General features: G+C 40.5%; 1 protein-coding gene across 2 annotated transcripts in view; it reads left to right on the forward strand.

Moving 5' to 3' along the window:
- The window catches only part of Prdm10 (PR/SET domain 10), a 150,386-nt gene that overhangs the window by 103,306 nt on the left and 27,599 nt on the right, over nucleotides 1–19,481 (forward strand). Inside the window, exons 12-15 of one of the 2 annotated variants that reach the window (XM_045145074.1) lie at nucleotides 945–1,187; nucleotides 3,223–3,234; nucleotides 7,030–7,377; nucleotides 9,149–9,304. In XM_045145074.1, coding sequence (XP_045001009.1) covers nucleotides 945–1,187; nucleotides 3,223–3,234; nucleotides 7,030–7,377; nucleotides 9,149–9,304 — 759 coding nt within the window. The remainder of the gene's footprint in view (nucleotides 1–944; nucleotides 1,188–3,222; nucleotides 3,235–7,029; nucleotides 7,378–9,148; nucleotides 9,305–19,481) is intronic. The other variant, XM_045145075.1, reaches the window with a different exon arrangement.

The following is a 19,481-nucleotide window of genomic DNA, read 5'->3' on the forward strand; positions in this document are numbered from 1 at the left end:
AAAGGAGTTTAAGACTATTTTCTACAGCTCAGGTGCGAGGCACAAATCAAGTATTTGGCTTAGAAAAGTTCCAAGATCCTAGGAATTGAATTCTTTTTCATGGTAAGATTTTTTTCTGAAGTAACTTCCTTTATTGTTCATTGATAACTTTAATAAAGATCATTCAGGGATATTCAATTTTGTTTTTGTTTTTTCGAGGTAGAGTCTCACTTTAGCTCAGGCTGACCTGGAACTCATTCCATAGTCCTAGGGTCCTAGGTTGCCTTGAACTCACTGTGATTTTCCTACTTCTGCTTCCCAAGTGCCAGAATTAAAGGCATGTGCCACCATGCCTGGCAAGGATGTTCATTTTTAAGGGCTTCCAAAATGAGACATGAAAACAGCTATAACTGATGGTGTATATCAGTTTATTCTGCATGCTAAGTTACTATGTTGTGTGCCATTCCAGTACTTTTGGATATGAAGAATAAAATCTGTTCTTTAACATTAAAAGAAAACAAGAAGAAATGTATTTTCAAGTGTTAAGTCTTACTTACAATAAAAATCTAACCTTGATTTGTAAAGATTTGAAATTGACCAGAGATGTTATAGAGGGACTTTGTTAAATTAAGCCATCAAAATTATTAATACTACAGAAGGACAGTATTTTTGTCCAATGGTTAGAAATATCTTATTGCTTTCAAATTCCATGTATATTTGATTAATTAACTTTCAACATCATTTCCCCCCACATTAAAAAAAAATAGCCACAACTGGGCACAATGGCATATTCCTTATTAGTCCTAGCTACTCAGGAGGTAGAGACAAGAGGAGTGTTTGAGCCCAGGAGTTTGAGTCAGCCTCGGAAACATGCCTTAAATACCAACACTAAATCAGGGCCAGGAGTCCTTCTAGCATATGTCTTTATCTATCAGGGGAATAATTTCTATTATTGTGTTTTTCAGGAATTGCTGCATTTTCCCACAAAGGAGCAGTTTGATGAACCTGAGCCAGCTCCTCTGAATGGGCTAGATCAGCCAGAACAGGCTTCTGTCCCAATTCCTCAGTTGCCCCAGGTTACCCCATCACCTTTGGAGCAGGAACCGGAGACACCCACCCTGCAACTTCAGCCACAGCAGGAAGAGAGTACAATGCCTGCCCAGAGCGCTTTGACAGCAGATGACATGCGCAGGGCCAAACGCATCCGAGTAAGTGGGAAAGCGTGCTTCCCCTTACTGGCTGGTGACCTTTCTTTCCATGGTCAGCTTTTTCAGGGCATTTTGTTCCAGCCTGTTCGCTGTTCTCTTTGGTGTCTTGTATCTGGCCTTTCACATGCTCAATTCCCTTATTTTGCAAAAAGTGTTAGCTCTTTCTCAGTGTCTTTGTGTCCTGTGGAAGGCTGGCAAGGCTGATCCTAGATTCAGTTAACATAACAATGACACGCAGAGGCCTGGATTTTGGCTGTTCGTGGACTAGTGTAGTTAAAATAGGATAGCTGTCCATGTCTCTAAATTCACAAATTAATATTAGGGAAATGAGTTTATTTAAATTTGATAATTGTTCAAATTTTATTTAAATTTCATAAGTTTTGGTGCTGTGGACTAAACTGAGGACCTTGTGCAAGCATGTTAGGTAGACATACCTCTGAAATATACTTCCCAGTCAAAATTATTTATATTTTAGGGTACTGGGTTCAATTCCCAAGCCACCCACATAAGCCAGACACAAAAAGTGGCTCAAATGTCTGCATTCAGTACAGTGACAAAAAGCCCTGTTACACCCATACATACATACTCATGCACACACACCCATGCACATACATACACACATGTGCATACACATGCGTAAATACACATACATATACACATGCACATTTATATATACACATTCATATATGCATACATGTGCAAATAAATACATATTTTAAAATATTTATATTTTAAGTCAGGCTAATCTGTGTCTAATTGTAGCTCTCATATCAGTTATGGGTAATTAATTTGGTTATCTACAGTTTCCAAAGAAAGATCAGCAATTGTGGCTACTTGTCAATGTAAAGGGGTCTACGTCCAAATTGCTGTGGCAGATATAGTGCACACCTGGGGTCAACTTAGAGTATAGCTGTGTGTTTGGGAGATGGTTAGCATGTCACATGTGTGATCTGTGTTTGTCTTTAGACTAAGTGGCTACCAGGCTTTTGCAATTTCTACCTCAGGCATATGTTTCTCTTATTTCATGGGTAGCATTTTGAGTCTGAATTAGGAACTCTAGGGATATCCATGGTTTTGTGCAAGTGTCTGTGCTAACAGAAAGCCACAGTATAAAATCCATGGTTGTGAGAGCTGGGTGTAAAAAGATTCTTGTTGATATTTTACTTGTAAATGAAAGAAGCTTTTCGTGTAACTTCTGAACCTTTACAACTTCTAGCTGGATGATTACATTAGCTTATTTTCTTTTGGTCATCTTTGTTTTCTGTTTTAAGATGATGAGTCAAGACTGTGTTCAGACTACAGTAGCTATGGGGACTCCTGCCAAGGGGTCTTGCTGAGGGTGAGAGATTGGGCCTGCTTTCTCTTTTGGTCTGCTTATTTGTTTGTAGGCTGAAGGGACCTGGAAAAATAGTCTAGTCCATGTCTTCATGTAATGGTGTATTTAAACATCATAGCCAATAGCCGCTCTGAAGGGCTCTTTAAGAGCTCTCAACCTAAACAGCCTTTACAAGGGTCTTACACTTGAAACTCATACAACTTTCAGCTCAAGCTATATTATTTCAAGGACAGGTAAACAACTTAATGAATATCTTCTCATGCATACTTCCCAATCTGCACTTTTCCTCTTGCCCAATTATTGTCTTTTCTACTTGGCAATTCTGATACTTTATTAACTCCAGAGAAGTGCATGTTTGATTTAATATTTTTTAAGAAAAGAAAAAAGAAAAACACCAAGGCCCACACCTGTCGTGAAGCTGTGGATGCTCAAGCATAGTCTCACTGTTCATGTGCTTGTACTCTTGAAGGAGTCAGGTACTGATTTTGATATAAGAGTCCTTGTGTTAGAGTAAAAGCCACAGTTGGAGGTCAGTTTTAGTTGAGCTATCTTGCTTTTTTCTCTTACACATTCTAAAAAGTAGGGCTATATACTTTTTCATCTTTTTTTATCCAGATTGGTAATGACCAAGTAAAAGGAAGTCTTCCAATCCAGTTGGTAATGTAACTATTTTTCTCTCCTCTAATGCTGCCTGCTCAGTTGGAGCTGCAGGTAGGTTTGTTTCCTGTGTTTCACATACAGAATGTTATTTAAGTGTTTGCCTGACCTGCTGTTCTTTGCAACCTGTACTTACTAAATCCGGATGGAAAATATAATTTGGTTGCTAAAGTAAATGCAACTTAATAATGATAATTTATTTGCAAATAGAATGAATGAATAAATTTTGGGCTACAGATTACTCCTGCAGAAAGGGAAGGGTAGGACTAAATGATCTCCAGGGTCCCTTCTAGCTCTAAAACAACTTGAATGACTTGTGACATAGTGCTGAGCTATACTGTATATTCAGCACTTTCTAGGTACTCAACAGAACCTTCAACTCTTGTCTCTAGGAGCTTATAATCTAAATAATAAGTCAATGCTAGTGGACGGTCATTTGCAGTTATATGTTAACTATGAAATGCAGCCTATAGTTGCACTAAGTCCTTGGAAGAATAAAAAGATAGGGGAGGCAGGGAATAATTAGTAGATAAGAAGGCACTGTTCTGTGGAAGACAGACAATCTCTTGTGGAAGGTGGATGACTCCAGAGAAGGGCTGCCATGGAAACAGAGGCCCAGACACAGGGATGTGCTTAGTGTGGTTATGGGGCCTTGCAGACAACGTTTGACCTTGGTGTGGATGGCAGGTGAAGACATGGACAGTGAGGTATGCTGGGCACGATGAGTCCACCAAAGGCTTTAAAGCTAGGTAGATGATAAGCTAAAGAAAAGTCTGTTTGTTTTGTCTCTATTTCTTATCTACAACTAAAAATCAACCAACAACGAATGATTTCTTTTTGGTCTCAGAATCAAAATAGCAAGAAAATTCATCAGTAATATAGGGTAACTTACCTATCAATATCAAACTTTAGAAATATTTTAAAAGCAAAAAATCTCATCTCAGAACTCATTCCAATGTGAGTAACAGAGTTTGGCAAGGCTACTATTTTATCTTCCTTCAAGTAGCTAATGTACCATACAGCATGGTATTGCTGGCTGACCTATGGGAGCTTAGTGATCAGAAGGCCCATGATGCATCTGTGCGTGGCCTCCTTATTTGTCATGATTTCTTCTAGAATGTGGCCCAGGTGTGGTTGTGCACAAGCTACCTTAGATTATAACTGGCTTACAAGTGGGTCAGTGGGTGGGATGGTTCTGGTAATTTTACTTCCTTGTACTATAAGTATTATTAGCTCAGAGAGAGGCAGGCCAGTTCTTGAGCATTCAGAGGATGTTAAGGGCTACAGTGGAATGACAAAGATAAGAGTTGCACTAAAACTAAGTAAGGGGCTCCAGGTGGCTGCTCCTGAAGGTACCCATACTCATCAGAAATGACAGAAGACTGATTAGCATAATGCACCCAAACAACACTGAGCTCTGGATTTGACGCCCAGGTGAAATGGAATCCTCAGAAGGATCATCACCACCTACTGTGCAGTCTGTCCTTGGAAACTGGAGTGAGGTTAGATAAAGGAAGAGATTCTTACATGGCTGACATGCTTTAAATCCTAATTCTTCGCTCAACCTTATAATCCCATCTGTTTACCTGGCATATTTCCATAAAGTCCTGAAAGTTGAGAAAAATAGAAAGATTTTTTAATATAAGTATATGTCTAGTCAAGAGACTAGACAGAGTAAGAAGCTGAAAACAAGCCCGTGGTTGATTGGAAAAAACAGACATTCTTTTTTTTGTTTGTTTGTTTTGTTTTGTAGGGTTTTCCTATAGCCCAGGCTGACCTGGAATTTACTGTGTAGTCTCAGGGTGGCTTTGAACTCATTGCACTCCTTACCTCTGCCCCTAAGTGCTGGGATTAAAGGCATGTATCACCACATCTGGCTAAGATATATATATTTTTTTGTTTTTCCAGCTAAGATATATTCATTTTGTTGTTGTTGTTTATTTTTATTTATGTACTTGAGAGAGGGAGAAAGAGGCAGTTAGAGAGAGAGAATGGGCACACCAGGGCCCACTGCAAATGAACTCCAGACGTGTGTGCCCCCTTATGCATCTGGCTTATGTGGGTCCTGGGGAATCACACCTTGAACCAGGGTCCTTAGGCTTCACAGGCAAGTGCTTAACCACTAAGCCATCTCTCCAGCCCTAAGATATATTCTTAAAGACCTTTGTAGATACTGTAGAAGAAAAAGAAAACACTAAAAACTTTCATTTGAAATATGCTTTATTAATTTTCACACTAACATGTGACCCTTCCTTTTATTAAAGGATCTTAATTTAAAAGAATTAAAATATGATACCCTCAAGGAGGTCCAGTCAACTTGGGAAGCCAACAGAAATTATTATTTACTTACTTGAGATAAGTAGGTAGCATCTTAAAATATCTCTTCTAGCCCTGTTAGAGAAACCCTAAGAAAACAATTCCTGCCACAAGATATGGAATGTGTTTTAGTGAATAAAAAAATAAACATTTTGCTTCCCCCATGATTATCTCACATTAAATTAAGTTTATAAGTTACTTGTGATAAACAACTGAAAGTTAGAATGTTGCTTACTGATTTTCTTCATTGCACAAATACTGTATTAAAGTCCCCAGTAACCCTTCAGTTACTCTTCTCTTATAGTTACCTAGGCGCTGTCCAGCCACATCCACCACAGGTTTAGTTTTTGAAGGATTCCTCCTCCAGAAAGCTATATAGAACTTTGCCATCAGTGCTTTGAGGAACGTGGGACTGAATCCTCATTGTAGCATAACTATATGTTGATTCTGTATTCTCTGTGGAAGATGATTGTGGGGATCTGCTCTCAGCCAAGCGGGAGTTGTTTGATCAGCATTCGTAATGGATTTCACTGAGCACCCATCTTTTTTCTCTTGGATCCCCTATAACAATTGCATGGATTTATAAGACAGCCAATCAGCATTAGAAGTGCAGTCTGAAGAAGGAGCAAAATTGACCTGTCTAGACAGGAAACACAGTAGTAAGCTTAACTTCAATAGCATGGCTACTTTGGGAACTTAGCCTCTGTATTTTCTACATAGGAAGAGATGAAATGTGTATGTTCTGTTTACTTTGTGCTCGTGTGTCACATCCCATGAATAAACATATTCACAGAAGCCTTCACTTCCTCTTCAGTTATTTTTTTAATTTAATTAATTTCTTTATTTGAGAGAGACAGAAAGAAAGAGGCACATAGAGAGAGAATGGACATGCTAGGTACTCTAGTCACTGCAAACAAACTCCAGATGCATGTGCCACCTTGTGTATCTGTATTACATGGGTACTGGAGAATTGAACCTGGGTCCTTTGGCTTTGTAGGCAAGCACCTTATTAACCACTAATCCATCTCTCCAGTCCTCTTACCTCATACCCATTTCCTCTTCTCCTGGCAAGGTGTCTAATTGTTCTTCAGTTCTTTTCATTTTATTTATTTATTTTTTCCCTAAATGTTTTCACCAAGACTTAAGTTCTTTTATGAAGGACTTCAGGGAGTAATATTTGGATGACAGTAGCCGCATGCCTATATATGTGCCTTATCCTGTCTTTTCTTCAAATCTCCAATTTTCACCCAGTTTCACCCTGAGATTTTTTTTAATGCAAGTCTCCTATTGAGAATATTGTTTTAAATGTTGCTTAAATCCTTTCCAAAGAAAACTCAAATGTATAGATATAAAATTAAACAAAAAAAAAGTCTCAAGACAAACTTCTTTGGGAATGTCTTTTTAGCATCCTCCCTAGAAAGGTCCTTTCTCTTGTGTGTGCACTTGAGTTCAGCTTCTCTGGGTAATTACCCTCTTTCCCTGTGCTTCACTAAATGTCCTCACAACGTGATTGCATTTATGTGTGTCTTTCAGAATGCAGCTCTTCAGCATCTGTTTATTCGGAAGTCCTTCCGGCCTTTTAAATGTTTGCAGTGTGGGAAGGCCTTCCGGGAGAAGGACAAACTGGACCAACATTTGCGCTTCCATGGGCGGGAGGGGAACTGCCCGTTGACCTGTGATCTCTGTAACAAGGGCTTCATCAGCAGCGCCTCCCTGGAGAGCCACATGAAGCTCCATTCGGACCAGAAGACGTACTCTTGCATTTTTTGTCCAGAGTCCTTTGACCGCCTTGATTTGTTGAAAGATCATGTGGCCATTCATATCAATGATGGCTACTTCACCTGCCCAACTTGTAAGAAACGGTTCCCAGATTTTATCCAGGTGAGTGTCTGTGACTGAGATTCCTGTCTAATTCCTTCTTTTGGTAAAAGAAACTTCAATTTTTGGAAAACTAAGACTGCCTAACACTTGTATTTTCAGACCTTTTTTGAAACAATTTTCCAATGTTTTTTCAATCAAACTACTTTTCATACAGTATTATAATCCTGAGCTGCCCAGGTCAGTCATTGGTGTTTGAATGTTTAAGCTACATGTCAAGTAGTAAAAGTCTTAATCCTTGTCAGATATTCATTACCCATAAAATAATACAGTGTCGCTACCCCTATTTTTTGGCCTGGGAACACCTCCCTATGATTCTGGTTTTCTGTTGTGCTTACTAAGGTGATACATTGTGGAAGGAAGCAAGAGGAAGTTGGCATGTAACATACTATTGTATCATGCTAGGCACATGCTCTACCAGTGACCTACATCCCCCACCCACCACAGCTTTTTCATGTAATACTTATGGCTGAAAGAGTTCAGAATCCATATTCTTCTTATTTTGGAGATGGAGGTTGGTGCTAGGAATTGAACCCAGGATAAAGCTATATTCTTTTATTTAAAGTATCCAAAAGTAAAGGCAGGTGTGATAGCACACAACTTTATTCCCAGCATTTGAGAGGCTGAGATGAGAGGATCAGTATGAGTTCAAAGCCAGCCTGGTCCACAGTGAGTTCTAGGCCAGCCTGGATTTGAGTGAAACCCTGCCTCGCAAAGCAAAGCAAAGCAAAAGTAAAATAAAATAAAAAATCCCAAAGTAAAGGGAATATGCCCCAGCTGAGAAGTGCATCAAATTCATCATATTCATATGTCAGAATTAGATTTTTGTTTTCTCAGGGCTGGGATTGAATTTAGGGCTTTATAAACTTGCTAGGAAATAGGCAAATGCTGTATCTCTAAAGTGCATCTCAGCCCCCGACTTGACTTTATAGGAAGTTATAAAAGGACCAGTTATTAAAAGGAGAGCCAGGCCTTTTTAAAAAAATATTTTTTTTTTATTTATTTATTTGACAGAGAAAGAGGGAGAGAGAGAGAATGAATGGGCGCACCAGGGCCTCCATCCACTGCAAACAAACTCCAGATGTGTGCACCCCTGTGTGCATCTGGCTAACATGGGTCCTGGGGAATTGAACCTGGGTCCTTTGGCTTTGCAGGCAAACACCTTAACCTCTAAGCCATCCCTCCAGCCCGAGAGCCAAGCTTTTAATCCCAGCATTCGGGAGGCTGAGGTAGGAGGATTGCTGTGAGTTCAAGGCTAGCCTGAAACTATTAGTGAATTCAAAGTCAGCCTGGGCTAGAAAAAGACCCTACATGGAAAAACAAATAAATAAACCAATAAATAAGCAATAAATAAATACACAAATGAAGAAAAATGCTTCTGTACATGTATAAGTAAAACCTGAGGGAAAATGATTATTTTGTTTTCCTATGGGCAATTTTTAGTGAGATTAGTTTAAACTCAAAGCAACCTTGCTTTTAGTTTAAAAAAAAAAACAAAAACAAAAAAACAAGAAGCAGACACCTGGTCTATAGACCAAACAGCACTCTTCTACCCCTCCAGTCACCTGAAGGTTCAGATTTGGAGCACGTTCTGGCTACTTGTGCTGCTTTGTGACAAGGGCAATGTCTGCTATCTAGGGCAACTATCCCCTTTGGCTGGACCAGGTTACTAGAAGTGCCTAGCAGTGTGTTGGTGCCCTCTAGCGGCAGAGTCACCTTCCGTCCTTTTCTTTGGCATTCTGTTGCCTGAGCCTTCCCTGGTCTTCCCTACCAGGTGAAAAAGCACGTGCGCAGCTTCCATTCAGAAAAGATCTACCAGTGTACCGAGTGTGATAAGGCCTTCTGTCGGCCCGACAAACTGAGACTGCACATGCTCCGGCATTCAGACCGCAAAGACTTCCTGTGTTCCACCTGCGGGAAACAGTTTAAGGTAGGAAACGGTCATGCAGCCCCTGGTGGTTCTCCTGACCAGAGTTCACTCCAACCTGTTCATTTCATCCTTTTATCACTCACTTGTGACAAAATGCTCTGGGCTCAAAGGCACATTGGACCTTATGTTTGACTTGTAAAATTGAGAAGAAAAACTTAGTTTCTCAAAAATAATTCAAACACCCCAAGCATGACAATTATCCTAAGTAATAATAGTAGAACTAAATGCTGTTGAGGAATGTGTTTACTTACTTATTTGATTAATCAAGAGATTTTTATTGAGCACATATCAACCATAGCTGCCTGCAATTGAGTCTCAGAGGCAGCAAGACTCTTATCTAGTAGAGAGTAGCTGTATAAAAGACTCCAGCTTAACACTGAGCTGTTTTATTTGTCCACTGACTGTTAACATGATAGTTTCAGAATTTAGAACAGGGCGAAGTTGTGAGGTGATCAGAATAAGAGCATTCTTTCTTTTTGTAGGCAAGAGAGCAAAAGCTAGAGAGAATTGGCGTGCCAGGGCCTCCAACCACTGTCATAGAACTTCAGACACATGTGCCTCCGTGTGCGCTATGCAACCTTGCACCTTTGCGTCACCTGTGGGCTTATGTGGGACCTGGAGAGACAAACATGGGTCCTTAGGCTTCACAGGCCAGAGCCCTAACTACTCAGCCATATGCTCTCCAGCCCAAGAGCATCCCTTTCTGAGGAGCATCAGATTTATGTGAAACTGAAACTTACCCTGCCATGGTATGAGAGAAGCCGGGACAGCTGCTTGTGTCACTGACACAGAGGGACTGGTGCTTTTCTATTTCAGCTCTCTTTGATCAGATACCGTTTCTTTACTGTGTCAGAATTTAGCTGTTTTGAGACAAGACTGGAATGTAACTTATATCAAATATAACTTTTAACCTAGGATTATCTGGGTTTATTGTAACTGTATAGCAGATAAGCCTTAGAGTTTTTCTGGTCTTATATGACAATTTCCAGTGGAAAGATCTGAACTTTCTTTCACTGAAAAAGACAAAAAAGTAAGATTCTATACAACCAACAATGCCCCAATCTAAACTTTCAGGATCATGCCCAAGAAGAATGTGTCACAATAGAATTCCTTTGGCCTACATATTTTTATGTTGACAAGATTAGGGATGAAATCTATAATTTTACAAATTCAGAGGTTTGGAAAAACTGGAATAGTTTATATAGTTTACATTAGACTTTTTTAATACCTTGAGGATTAGGTTGACTATATTAATGCAAACTATTTTTACAACTAGGTTCTGACTTTTTTTAAAAAGATGATACCCTGTTTTAGAATGCTTTGAATATTAAGAGAAAAAATTTTTTGAGTCACTAATTTTTTAAAATATTTTTATTTATTTATTTATTTGAGAGGGATAGACAGTGAGAGAAAGAGGCAGATAGAGAGAAAGACAGATAATGGGCACGCCAGGGCCTCCAGCCACTGCAAATGAACTCCAGACGCTTGCACCCCTTTGTGCATCTGGCTAACGTGGGCCCTGGGGAATCGAGCCTTGAACCGGGGTCCTTTAGCTTCACAGGCAAGTGCTTAACCACTAAGCCATCTCTCCAGCCCTTGAGTCACTAAGTTTTTTAAAATGTATTTTGGAGCAAAGAAACAACAACAAAACATTAGTCTAACCAAGGAAAATGTTACCTAAGTAGATAAATATATGCTGTCTGTCTTCAAGTGAACTGACTCATATCCAAACTAGATTCCTCTGCATGTCTTTTGTGTGTGTTTGTTTATTCATTTATCATACAAAACCATGAGCCACAGAGGTTGACCACTTAACCCCTTTGTCGCTAGAAGGGGAAAAAAAAGTATCCAACAAGTCTCCATTCGAAATGAATTCAAATTAGGAAGAAGGTCAGGTGGTTCGTGCCTGCCTGTAATATGAGCATTTTGGGAGGCTGAAGCAGAAAGATCTACAGTGTTCAAGGATAGCCTTGGCTACATAGTGAGTTCAAGGCCAAACCAGGTTATAGTTTGAAACTGGTTCTCAAAAATAAATCAATCAGGCAGCACTGAATTCGATCGAGGAAAGCATCCAGAAGCAACTGGAGGCTTTCAGATGTCCATGTTAACTAAACCACTTTGCAAACTTAAGCTGACAATGTTATTAAATATTTCACTGAAATACTTCTAAAATATTAGGCTTCCAGTATTTATGAAACAAATCTCTGAGAGAGACACTGGGCTTATTATGACGGGATTGTATATTTTTCATAACAAGTCTTTGATTTGGGCATTTCAGAAATTCTGCTTGGTCCATTCTCTTAGATGATACGTCATGTGACTAGAATCCAGTGGGGTTGTTGGAACTGTTAGGCCATTAAATGCTGGCTTAGTTAGGTACTTGCATATTGCTAATAGCTGAGATGTCAAAGAATATGAAGTCTAAAAAATAATGATGAAATATTCCTGTATTGAGCCTATTTTAAGATTGTTGTAGAAATAAGACTCATTCCCTCATCTATGTGATTCATCATAAGATAATGTATGCACAGTGTGTTTCAAATGATTATGTGAATGGTCTAGGTAGCTACTCTTCATACAACAAAGCTGATAAAAAACTTAATTAAAGGCAGTGTGTTCTGCATTTTCAAATGTTCCATGTATATAATTCTATTGCTGATATCCATTGACCAAATCCCATGAAAGACAGACTCTATATGAAGTTGAGTATTTTTTAGAAATATGTCATATTTTGAGGATCATCCTCCTCTTGTATGTTTATTTCATCCTTTGGAAGTTAATATAGTGTGTGGGTAATCATAAAACTTTTCATGCTAGAGGAATAGCTCAGTGGTAGAGCACATGCCTAGCATACTCAAGGCCCTTGGTTTGATTCCCCAGTACTGCAAAAAAAAAAGAAAAGAAAGAAAGAAAGAAAGAAAGAGTTATTGAAGTGAATCAGTCAGTATTCTGTTCTAATATTTGGAGTATGACCTTCATGTTTATACATTATATGTCCTTTGTTTCCACTATATAATGATAAATACAGGAAATGTTTTCTTTTTCTTTTTTGTTTTCTCGAGGTAAGGTCTCACTCTAGCTCAGGCTGACCTGGAATTCACTATGCAGTCTCAGGGTAGCCTCAAACTCATGATGATCCTCCTACCTCTGCCTCCCGAGTACTGGGATTAAAGGAGTGTGCCACTACGCCCGGCAACTTTTTGTTTGTTTGTTTGTTTTCTTTTTTAATGGAAACAATTTTTTATTTGTAAAATGTTTGTAATAATGTAAAAGTGGATCTTATACATGTCCAATAAAAAGTAATACCCCCCAAAAAAATATTTATTTATTTGACAAAGAGAGAGAGAGAGAAGGAATGGACATGCTAGGGTCTCCTGTCTCTGAAAATAACTCCAGGCATGTGCACCACTTTGTGTGTCTAGCTTTACATGGGTACTGGGGTATTAAACCCTTGCTTATTCTTTTATTTATTTGCAAACAGAGAAAGATAGAGAGAAGAGAAACAGACAGAGAGAATGGATGGGCCAGGCCTTCCTGCCACTGCAAATGAACTCCAGATGTATGTGCCCCTTAATGCATCTGGCTTTACATGGGTACTGGTGAATTGCACTCAGGTCGTTAGGCTTTGTAGGTAAGTATCTTAACCACCGAGCCATCTCTCTAGCCCACCCTCTCTAGATGGATCAATGGTTAAAGGCAATTGCTTGCAAAGCCTACCAGCCCCAGTTTGGCCCAGTTTTGACTTCCCAGTACCCAGGTAAAGCCATATGTAAAAGTGACACATGCACTTGGGCTGCATTTGCAGTAGGGAGAAGTCCTGAAAAGCTCATTCTCATTCTCTCTCTCCTCTTTCAGCTTGCAAACAAGTACTTTTTCTCTTTAAGAGCATTTCTCACTGAACCCAGAGCTCTCATCAGCTAAACAAGCTTGCCAGCAAGCATCAGTGATACTAGAGGCTCTGGCATGCCCATTCTCTCTTCTGTCTGCCTCACTTTCTCTCTCTTCCCAAGTAAATAAGTAAAATATTTTAAAAAATTTTTTGTTCATTTTTATTTATTTATTTGAGAGCAACAGAGAGAGAGAGAGAGAGAGAGAGAGAGAGAGAGAGAATGGGCGTGGCAGGGCCTCCAGCCACTGCAAACGAACTCCAGATGTGAGCACCCCCTTGTGCATCTGGCTAACATGGGTCCTGGGGAACCGGGTTCCTTAGGCTTCACAGGCAAGTGCTTACCACTAAGCCATCTCTCTAGCCCTAAAATATTTTTTTAAAAAGAACATTGAAAACAAAAAGAATTAACAAGAACTACAAAACCCTTTTGCTTCCATTTTCTCTTTCATTTCTTTTTTTTTTTAATTTTTTTTAAAATTTTATTTATTTATTTATTTATTTGAGAGCGACAGACACAGAGAGAAAGACAGATAGAGGGAGAGAGAGAGAATGGGCGCGCCAAGGCTTCCAGCCTCTGCAAACGAACTCCAGACGCATGCGCCCCCTTGTGCATCTAGCTAACATGGGACCTGGGGAATCGAGCCTCGAACCGGGGTCTTAGGCTTCACAGGCAAGCGCTTAACCGCTAAGCCATCTCTCCAGCCCTTCTCTTTCATTTCACCCAGTGCATTAGAGACAGAGTTCAGTCTGTCTCTGTGAGTGCTGCAGAGTAAGAAAATTCCTTATATGATTAAGAACTTAACTGGAGGAGAAGATGGAGAAGTAAGGGTCTGAGAAGAGAATTTGGGCATCAGAAAGTTACAAGTATATCCAACGCTCTGGTTTGGGTGGGTAAGTGGGAGTTTAGCTGGGGATCTGGAACTTCCAGCTCCTCCAAGCAGTGTGGTCCCATGAAGGAGAGCTGGGCTGTAAGTCTGTATAGCTATGCCCAGAAGTAATCCTGGAGCTAACCTGGAGCAGGTCTGGCAGGCAAGAAGAGAGCTGATGGCTGAGTGGGAGGGAGAGAGGGTTCACAAGCACCTTCCCACCACCCCCCCTCCGACCCTGCCAGGAAGAGCAGCTTGGACGCTACTTCACTTCCACCTTCCTGGCTACTGCTGGTTTCCCTTTTGGCTGATTCTAGTGTGGTGCGATAGGGTGACACTGAAATGTCATTTGATCTGGCCAAATGGACACACCACACACAGCCACCACATATCTTCAGTACATTTTTCAGACTCTAGCTAGAGTTAATTTTTTTCTTTCTTTTTTTATGTATGTATGTGTGTGCATGCACACATGGTCATGTTATGTGAATGTGGGCATGTGCATGCCACAGTGCACATGGGTAGTTGGGAGGACAACTTTTGGGTGGAAGTCATTGCCTTCCACCTCATTTGAGATGGCCTCTTGTTGCTTGCTTCACGTACACCAGGCTAGCTTGTCTGCAAGCTTCAAAGGAAAATTTCCTGCCTGTCTTTCACCTCGTTATAGGCATGCTGAAATTGTAGAAGCCTGCCACAGCTTCTGACTCATACATGGGTCTGAGGATCTGAACTCAAGTACGCATACTTGCATATTAAGCACTTTATCCAGTGACCCATCTCCCTAGCCCACAGAATAATTTTTCGAGAGAAAAATCTGATGTCATGACCCCAAAGATGCTGTAAAATCTGGATTCCCCTGATCTCTCCATTTCCCCCTTCCATTTGGTCCTCTGGCTAGGTGGAATAACTTCAGTGTGGAGTGCTGGTTCTCCATTTGATCGCTTTCTCATCTTTAGCTTATAACAAACTTCCACACTCATTATTTCAATTTGATGGATATCATTTCATCTGGGCATTTCTGAATGTAGTGCTTCTGTTAGGAATTCCCACAAGATCTTTTTCTGGTGACCCCATCAGAGTGCACATGTTTTTGTAATTTGTGCTGTGTTGCCAACTGTAAACTGAGTGAGAGCAGCAGCATATACATAAAGACAAGGTAAAGCCTTCTGACCTTACAGAGCAAACACTTTACTTAGAAAATTATGTATGACTCTGACCACTTGGGAACTTCCAACTGTGGGCCAGGTTGAGCCCAGGGGCGGCTCTCCCCAGCCCTTACTCTCCACAAGGGTTCTTTAATCCCATCCAGCTCTCCACATGGCAGGAGCTCCTTGAACTTTCCTTTTTCTTTTCTTTCCACACTATTTCCAGACCCTCCACATGGGAACTCTAGCCACATGGGTGTCTTTCCTTGGCTCTGTACTTCCCTCAATGAATATAATTTAATAATTAAAAAAATAAAATTATGCAAAAGATATTTTTTAATTTTTTGTTTTATTTATTTGAGAGTGACAGATAGAGAGAGAAAGAGGGAAAGAGAGAGAGAGAGAGAATGGGCATGTCAGGGTTTCCAGCCACTGTAAACGAACTCCGTACATGTGTGCCCCCTTGTGTGTCTGGCTAACATGGGTTCTGGGGAGTTGAGCCTTGAACCAGGGTCCTTAGGCTTCACAGGCAAGCGCTTAACTGCTAAGCCATCTCTCCAGCCCAAGAAAAATATTTGTTTTGTTTGTAGTGGCTGAAGGCCCTGGCATGCCCATCCTCTCTGTCTGTCTGTCTTTCTCTCTGTCTCTCTCTGTATGCAAATAAAGAAATAAAATATTTTTTAAAATGCTTTTGAGGTAGAGTCTCACTCTAGCACAGGTTGACCTGGAACTCACTCTGTAGTCCCAGGCTGGCTTTAAATTTACAGTGATTCTCCTACCTCTGACCCACAAGTGCTAAGATTAATGGTGTGCATCACCATGCTGGTTCACATTTAAAATATTATAAGCTGAGTTTGATGGCTCATGCCTATAATCTTAGCACTTAGGAAGCTGAGACAGGGAGATCTGGAGTGCAAGTCCAGCCTAGATTACATAGTGAGACTGTCTAGAAAAAAATTGATACTTCAGTAGAGAAAAGACAGTGATAAAAGAGCAATTGACTGATTTGTGGTGTAAGAGACGGTTTCTAGATAAGGTGACTTTTTTGAGATTGAACCCAGGGTCTCACACATGCTAGACAAAGGTACCAATGAGCTAAACCCTAAAATCAAAGTGAAAATTTGAATTTACTCAGGGATGGGGAAGATTTTGCTAGGTAGAAAAAAAGGAGAGGACAAAGAGTGAAGGAGGTATGAAGATATTCCAAGCAGAAGGAACAGCAGGGACTAAGGAGATGAAGTAGTGAGAGATGGGGGCAGTTCATATTTAAATGGGGTCAGAGTTAGTAAGCTTGTAATCTGATTTAGGTGAAGGGAGTTGGTGGCCTTTTGGAGCTGGTCCTAACCTCGGGCAGAGGCTGCAGGCAGGAGAGGATAGATGTGTGAGGGAGAATTCACAACCTTAGTGTGAAGGGTGGAGGGTGAGGAGATCTGGATCTTGAATGGCTTGATATCTGGATATGCTACTGATTAAGGAGCTAGACTTAGACAGCAGGAGAGAGAGGAGACACTGAGTAATTTTAGAATGGAAAGAATTTACAGAGATTTAACATCAAACAAATTATGTCCATCAGTGCATGCAGGGCATGATACAGGATTACTATGAGGCTTTGAGATTTAGGAAATGAGTCCATTAAAATGAATTGTTCTATTTAAAGGGATTGTATGGGGGCATTAGGGAAATGGGAATTTGGAAAAGTTTCAAGGGAGGGATTATATGGGGTAATTAGGGGATGCAGGGTTGAGGAAGAGGTAGAAAGGGATTATATGATGGAATTTGGGACTGTGGGGATCAGGAAGAGGTAGGCAGTGGGGCTTCCTCACTGTATCTATACTGATGACAGGTTCTGTTGTTCAGGGCTGTTCTTGACCCAGACTTTACTGCAGACTGAGAAGTGCTGAGTATTCTCTCCCAAGTGTTCCAGAAATCAGGTTGTTGGGACAGGAAGAAAGAGCAGCCGTACCATGGTAGCAGGGCAGGTAATGGGTGAGGGCTGCCTTGCCTTGGAACTCTGCTCCTGCAGTGGTTCCTGATACTTAGTGAGCACTCAAGGAACAGTTAGTGAATAAGTGTACCAGAAACAGAAGTGGTTAAAGAAAACCCCTATGCCAGAAGAAGGGAAGAACTGGATTTGTAGAAGGATTTGAAATCTTTACAAAACTAGTAACAGTTCAATTGTATTTTCAAGAGCAGAGAACACCACTAGAAAAGATGGTTGGCACTTTTTGGGAAAAAAAAAAGTGTGTGTGTGTATACATGTGAGTGTGTGCATGTGTGTATGTGGAGATCAGAAGACATTTTCAGAGCTCAGTCCTTACCTTCCACTTTATTTGAGATAAGTCTTCCATTGTTCACCACCCTGAATGCTAGGCTAGCTAGCCCATGAACTTCTGGGTGATCCTGCTATCTCTGCTTCCATTCTCCCCTTAAGCTTATTGAGATTACAGATGCTAACACTACAGTGTTGGTTTTTACATGGGTTCTGGGGATCCCAGCTCAGCTACTCAAGTGAGTGCAACAAGTAGTTCATCTACTGAGCCATCTCCTTAGCCCTGAATTTGTGTTTTGTTTTGTTTTTCAGGTAGGGACTCAGTTTGGCCCAGTCTGGCCTGGAACTCATGGTGATCCTCCCACCTCAGCCTTTTAAAAATATATTTTATTTATTTATTTGAAAGAGAAAATATGGAATCAAGAGTGGTGTTGCAGACCTTTAAGCCCAGCACTCAGGAGGCAGAGAGGTAGGAGGATCACTGTAAGTTTGAAGCCACCCTAAGACTTCATAGTAAATTCCAGGTCAGCGTGGGCTAGAGTGAGACCCTACTTTGTATAACCAAGAAAAAAAAAACCAAAAAAAAAAAACCAAGAGAGGGAATAGGCATGCAACAAACAAACTAGATGCATGTACCACCGTGTGCATCTGGCTTTACATGAGTACTAGGGAATCAAACCAGAGTTCTTAGACTTTGCAGGCAAGTGTCTTAATCATTGAGCCATCTCTTCAACCTTTTAAGTGCTTGGATTAAAAGTGTGCACTGAGAACCGGACGTAGTGGTTCATACCTTTAGTCCCAGCACTCGGGAGGAAGAGGTAGGTAGATTGCCATGAGTTTGAGGCCACCCTGAGACTACATAGTGAATTCCAGGTCAGCCTGAGCTAGAATGAGACCCTACCTTGAAAAATAACAACAACAAAAAGTGTGCACCATCATACCCGGCCTGAATTTGTTTTATATTCAGATGCACTCTATTTAATTTTTTCTCTGTGGTCTCTACACTAGCATGTATCACTAACTAGATCATCAAAATAGTACTGAAACTAGGTATGGTGCTGTGTGCCTGTAGCCCCAGAAACACAGATACTGAGGTGAGGGAAATCACTTGAGCCCAGGATTTGGGGATTAGCATGGGCAACATAGGGAGAGCCCCCCCCAAAAAATTGGACCTGTAGCCTACGCTGCATGTTTTATTTGTAGTTTACTTGAACTTCTAAATCTGTAGATCATGAGCCATGCAATCCATTATATGATAAAATCTTACTTAAATTCAGTTGGGAATATAATAAGAATATCATTGTTAAAATGTATGGGATGAGCCAGGCGTGGTGGTGCACCTTTAATCCCAGCACTCTGGAGGCAGAGGTAGGAGGATTGCTGTGAGTTTGAGGCCACCCTGAGACTACATAGGTAATTCCAGGTCAGCCTGGACCAGAGTGAGACCCTACCTTGAAAAAAAAAAAAAGAAGTAGTAGTAGTATGGGAATTAACACATGGCTTTGTAAACCAAGTATTTCATTATCAGTTTGTTGTATATTTCTTAAGCCAAACTTAACTCTTCTGATCTTTTCTACATAAATGTAGTCTTTCTTTGCAAAAATTAATTCTTTTTGTTTTGGTTTTTGAGGTAGGGTTTCACTCTAGCCCACACTGACCTGGAATTTAATGTAGTCTCAGAGTGGTCTCAAATTCCTACCTCTGCCTCTCAGTCCTGGGATTAAAAGTGTGTGCCACCATGCCCAGCTGGTTTTGTTGTTGTTGTTGTTGTTGTTTGTTTGTTTATTTGTTTTGGTTTGGTTTGGTTTTTTTGAGACAAAGTCTCACTCTTGTTAGACTGGCCTCAATCTCTCAGACTTGCAAGGGTCTCCTGCCTCAGCCTTTAAAGTGCTAAGATTATAAGCCTCCATCAGCCACCATGCGTGCCTGATGGTCATTTCATACTAGGCTCATTGACAGGCACTAGCTTGTTAGTGAACTGTGATTCCCAGCTATATGTCCCAGCCTT

This window comes from Jaculus jaculus, chromosome 3 (assembly GCF_020740685.1).
Source record: "Jaculus jaculus isolate mJacJac1 chromosome 3, mJacJac1.mat.Y.cur, whole genome shotgun sequence".
Taxonomy (NCBI): Eukaryota; Metazoa; Chordata; class Mammalia; order Rodentia; family Dipodidae; genus Jaculus; species Jaculus jaculus.